General features: G+C 42.4%; 1 protein-coding gene across 1 annotated transcript in view; it reads left to right on the plus strand.

Annotated features, from left to right (window-relative positions):
- Nucleotides 1-6,000, plus strand: part of CALD1 (caldesmon 1) — a 178,402-nt gene that overhangs the window by 160,543 nt on the left and 11,859 nt on the right. The window contains 2 exon segments of the mRNA XM_017726269.1: nucleotides 1,501-1,756; nucleotides 2,918-3,058. Of these exon segments, the coding sequence (XP_017581758.1) occupies nucleotides 1,501-1,756; nucleotides 2,918-3,058 (397 nt within the window).

Genomic DNA, 6,000 nt, shown 5'->3' on the forward strand with positions numbered 1-6,000 from the left:
CACTTCAATTAATTTGTCATGCGTTTTTTAAGTGATACAATGCTAGAACCGAATTTTATTTGATTTGGTAAGCTCATGTGGGGGTGGAGAACTCTGCGTTAGTAGCTTCTATTATGATATTGAAACCACAGATAATTTAACTCTGGTCCTGTTTTATATGGCTGACTCCATCTGCATGAGGTGTCTGAATGAAGAGCATCTTTGCAGGTTTGGGTGTGATTGGCTGGATTGCAAATTTATATAGTATTAGTTTTTTATATTGCTGTCTCTAACAGTTACTGTTGGTATCTTTGATTTATACTCTCTTGTGGTCATTTTTATCCAGCTTCTTTCGATGCCAACAATACCGAAAGTTTTTTTAGAAAATTCCATAAATACATCCATCTTCTGTCTTTTTGTCAATAGCACACTTAGAAATCACTTGTACTTGTCAGCAGTAACATTAAATACACTTAGGGAGCAGATATTTGTCTAAACACTGATGTGGTAATTATTTTACAAGGTGATGTGGTAATTATTTTACAAGGTGATGCTGTCTGACTCTGTTGGAAGCATGCACTTCACCTGTGCAAATTCTTTAGGTTTGGGGTCCTTCCCTTCCCTTCCCTTCCCTTCCCTTCCCTCCCCTTCCCTTCCCTTCCCTCCCCTTCCCTTCCCTTCCCTCCCCTTCCCTTCCCTTCCCTCCCCTTCCCTTCCCTTCCCTCCCCTTCCCTTCCCTTCCCTCCCCTTCCCTTCCCTTCCCTCCCCTTCCCTTCCCTTCCCTCCCCTTCCCTTCCCTTCCCTCCCCTTCCCTTCCCTTCCCTCCCCTTCCCTTCCCTTCCCTCCCCTTCCCTTCCCTTCCCTTCCCTTCCTCCTGTTTTTCTCCTCTGGAAAGTTTCCATTACTAATTTCCAGGTCCTTACTAAAAACTCATCTTTTCCCTAGAAAATGTAAGCAAAAGACCTGATGAACCTTTCTGTTCATACATTCTGGTGGAGTTAGAGTGATGGGTGTTATAGATGGGATAGGAATCCTTTTAGGGTTTTTTTTTTTTAAATGCTGTTTTAACTGGAAGACTCCCTCCCCTCTCTTATTTCCTCCTGTTTTCCTGTAATATAATTTGTTCTGTCCCCAAAGATGCTTATCTTTTTCTAGAAGATTTATAAAAAAGTTTTGCCTTTGAAGGCAAAGGATTAGTGCATCCTTTATGACACAAAACACAAAATAGGGGTGGCACAAGTTCTCAGGCACGGTGGTGCAGATCATGTGCACACAGGCGTGTGGGAGAGACTCCTTCCTCCCTGGCAGTGATGGGAGAGGTGCTCCTTGTAATATCCCAGCCTAACAACTCCTGAGGGAAATGTTTTGGGTCAGCCATTACTTGCAAGGAGCAAATGGTCTTAGAAGGCAGCACCTTGGAGTGCCAGGCTCTCATGCTGCTGCTGAGCACGTGGCAGCAGGTGGCTCTGGCCGGGAAGGGAAAACCCCATGGCATCGTTTTTCCTTTGATTTCCTTCCCAGCCGCTCCAGTTTGAAAGGGACTGCAAATGCAGAGGAGGCAAAGCCGGGGGTCGAGGCTCTGAAGAGGTTGGAAGATCAGCGCCGCCGGCGGGGCGAGAACGAGAGCGAGGAGCTGGAGAAGCTGAAGGAGAAGCAGCAGGAGGCAGCAGCAGAGCTGGATGAACTGAAGAAAAGGCGGGAGGAGCGCCGGAAAATCCTGGAGGAAGAGGAGCAGAAGAAGAAGCAGGAGGAGGCTGAGAGGAAAATCAGAGAGGAGGTAAGTGTAAAGTAGGGAGTGTTGAACTTGGGTTTATTCCTTTATTACTACTTTACTTCCACTATTCTTGCATTAGTTGATAACTCTTTCCAGCATTGTCTAGTGAAGACTTGAGGTAAAACATGCAGCATTCAGCGTAGGAAAAATGTTCTAATTCTAGCCTTAGGATAGACAGGGCTCTAATATCTGTTTTCACTAGTCAGGATTTCATCTGTGATAGCTGAAAATTTCTTATCTTCTTGGGGATTCAGAATCTTGGGGCAGTGCTGTAGCCACAGAATTTTTTTGACATTACACGGATTGAATTACAAAGTGCATGTCAAAATTTATCTGCTGCAGATGGGCTGGAATGCTAATGTTATATATAGTTACAATGGGCTAGATCTCATTAGGGAGATATTCTTGTCTATTTAAATATTGAATATCCAACACATCTGTTTTCTTGTACTTCCTCTGCCAAGGGACTCTACAAATAGGATTTCCAAGTCTCTGGTGCATCATTTAGGAATCCTAGTTGTTTGGGAAACAAATGGTAAATGAATAATACTGATAGTATCTGGCAGCTGAATGCCAATTCCTTTAATGTACTAAGCTCTTTACAACAGAACTCAGTAGATGCCAAGATTACCCAATACCTTGCTGGTCAGACCCCACTGACAAGTGCTCACAATGGTGTTGCTTTGAGGGCTTCTGGTTTGACCATAGCTCATGAAGCAAAACTCATCTCTGGAGGGAGATCTGCAAGCGTTTAATCTTGGGTTTCTTGGCCACCTCTTGATTTTTCCATGTTAAATATTAACTTTGGCACAATAAGTGTCAGAGTAGAGGGACAGAAGAACAATACCAATGTGATACATGAGAATACAGAGAAACAGAGTTTGAGTCTTTTCCTCTGTTTAGGTGGCACTATATAACAATAAATTTGGTGACTTCACTGCGAGGAGACACTAGAGCAGCACAGACTTAATTGTCTTCCTGGCATCCTTAACACTGTGATGGATTGGCATTAATAACTTTATAAGTTTCACACAGATCACTGAACTTTTTTGACTGGCATAAAAATCTGTTCTTAGAAAATCTGGTAAATGTTTGCAGGGCTGCACAGCCCTGTAACAGTGATGTGGTTTCTGAAAGAACAAGTAAACATTCATGTTTTTTAAGGAGGAAAAGAGGAGGATGAAGGAAGAAATCGAAAGAAGAAGGGCTGAAGCTGCTGAGAAACGCCAAAAGATGCCTGAAGATGGTGTATCTGAAGACAAGAAGCCGTTTAAATGTTTCAGTCCTAAAGGTTCATCTCTCAAGGTAACCTCCCCACTAACACCTACATAGCACATTAAAAGTAATGGGGTTTGTAGTCCAAACCAACAGCCAGGCATCAAAAGCAATGCTGAAATACTTGTAATCAGACCTAGGAAACTGCTTCGACAGACTTAGCCTGAACCCTCTAGCTGAAGGACGTCATTCATTGGAATGACTGAAAATTAGAGTTCCTTCCTAAAAATGGAGGCTAGACTGGCAGCTGTCTCTTCTTGCTGATGAACAATCTCCGAAAAGGATCTTCACCTTCAAGGGCAAATTATTTTTGGATCTTAGAGCTGTATTACTGTGTTGTTTTTAATTTATTATAGGACTGCTTTGTGAACTGGAGTAGAGTCATAGAATCATTTAGGTTGGAAAAGATCTCTTAAGATCATTGAGTCACAAATGTTCTCTCACTCCTTCCACATCCGCAATTATTTTCTTCCTTGCCAGACTAATTTGTCTTTAAGCATATTCAGCCTAATCATCATTAATTGTAACTGACTTGTATGGGAGTTCTAGTTTATGTCTAATCCCCCTAAAAATAACATCTAGAAGTACTGGTCTGGATTTCATTTTCTTACATAACGAGAAATAAAACCTCACCCTTCTGTTGCTGCAGGATTTCTAAATGGTCTTTTGTGGCCTATATTATATTAGAAGTGTGATAAATCAATTAAATGGTCTTTCAGCGTGGAAGAGGAATCCTGGCCCCACTGAAATTATTGGGAATATTGTTTTGGAATTCAGTCCAGTTGCTTTCTCAGATCAAGCTCAAACTGCAGATCTATTAATGTTTTCAAATATCTTTTGCTTTTTCCATTTCATGCTATTAGTCATTTAAGAATCCAAAATGTTTGTCCAAAAGGCCACTTAGTGGGAGCTAGGAGAGAAAAGAACCAGGAAGGAGCCCATTGAACCATGAAGTGGATCTCCATGAGATTAAAAATGTAACCGTTGAGTGAAAAACTGCATTTGAACAAAATTACTTTTCCACTCACAGAGAGCTACACTTTGTTCCAATCTGGGGATTCAGGTCTGTTTTGGGTCCAGTCCTAGCAAATACAGAATCCAAATGTTTTTGAATGGTCTTGCCCTTTGCTTCTAAGATACATTTGGACCTGAAATATTAGGACAGAATGCACACAGTTGTAAACAAAAATTGCCAAGCTTCTCGACTTGCTTGGGTTAGTTAAACCTGGTCTTGCCATTTTGGTTGCTAAAGATGATGTCAATAACAGACACTGTAAATATACAGCTTCTTCCCAGCCCTCCTGGGATGGCTTCCTTTTCTTCTGTCTATTGAGATGCCTTTCATGACATACATTCGGAGCTTTAATTCACAGAAAGCTCAGAATGGAGGAAATTATCCTTGAAAACACAAAGTAAAAAGGATAGATCCTAATTTTGGGGAAAGTGTGAAAAAACACTGGACTTGGCAGGAGGCTAAAAGCTTTCAGATACCTTTTGTCAGTACAAATTGCTTCACTATTCTAAGTGTATTTTCAGAGGAAAGCTGAAATTTTTCAAATGTTGTTAAGCATCCAAGGTACAGGTTTTTTTTTTTTTGATGATGACAGTGGCTGCTGGGGTTTGTGTCTTGTTAGGTTGAAGTTGTTTGCTACAAAGCTTGATACATGCAACTCTACACATTTTTTCCTCCTTGTTTCTCTCGCTGGGAAGTCGGTGATACTCTACATATTCCAGTCCAGCATCTGTGGGTGGCCAGTGTAGGTGTGTAATGCTGTAGAAGTTCACACCCTAAACTGTTTCTTGGCCTTCTGTGGTCAAGAGCTGAGGGAAGAATAATCTCAGTTTATTAACCTGATGTGAAACTTGATGTCAAAATCCAGTTATTAGAAAACAGTCTATTTTGCTACCTCTTATTTGGACAGACTTCTCAGGCTGGTCTCACCTCGCTGGTACACAGCTTTCTCGCTGTCTGCTATGCACTGCCCAAGTTATCTTTTGATTTGTAAAGCATCTGGCACAGGTTTTCCCCCTTAATGAATGTATCATCTCGTTAGATCTGCCATGAGTCATGTGAGAATCCCAAATGCACAGTTGTGGGTGGGTGGTTGGAATTAATGCCGAAGAAAGGGAGCCTCAGTATAAAAATAATGTATGATGCATGTGCACATTCTGTCTTCTCCTGGGTCACAGTTTGGCAAAGCACCTTATTTCTCCTTCCCTGTCCTTCCTGATGTGATAAGCTTTTGGGAATAGAAAGAAGTTCATAGGAGTGGCTAACTGAGGAAAGTGGGGCGTGCTGGTTGCCAAGTGAACTACAAGAACAAAGGAAAGAAGGGAGATTAGCTGAGCAGCAGTGTGGTGTATTGCCATCCTATGGATGAGCGTCTATCCATCAGGAGGCCATGGACTGTCGTGACATGCAGACTCAGAACTGGGACACAAAGATGTGCAGCTTCTCTCCATGTATGACCCAGCTCATGGATGCCCACATGTAAATGTATGCATACGAACATGGACAAAATGTACATACATGATTATATTTGCAAAGACCTGCTGTGATTGTCTGCTCTGGCCTCGAAAAAACCACAGCCTACGCAGTGTTGACAACTCCTGTTGTTTTAACTGCTAAAGACAGTGCTTCCCTCAAACCTGAGGCACTACTTCAGCAGAACTACTGCAGTGTGGGGTCCTCGCAGTGACAGCACGAGGGCTGGTTCTTTCTGAGGGGACAGTGAAGAGAAAACAGGCCAGGTAAATACAGGCCAAGTTCATCACTAGCTCAGGGACAGAAGCATCTTGGATTTCTCAGGGCTGGGTGGACACCCCGTGGGCTGCAGCAATACCAAACTTCTGTTCAACCTCTGTCCTGTGTCTTGTTATTTTCTTTAAATAAGGACAAAGCCTGGAACAACTTCTGCTGCTCTCCCATCTGCCTCTGTGCTTATCTCCCATCTGCCTCTGTGCTTTCCCTA

This window comes from Corvus brachyrhynchos, unplaced genomic scaffold (assembly GCF_000691975.1).
Source record: "Corvus brachyrhynchos isolate BGI_N302 unplaced genomic scaffold, ASM69197v1 scaffold191, whole genome shotgun sequence".
NCBI classification, from domain to species: Eukaryota; Metazoa; Chordata; class Aves; order Passeriformes; family Corvidae; genus Corvus; species Corvus brachyrhynchos.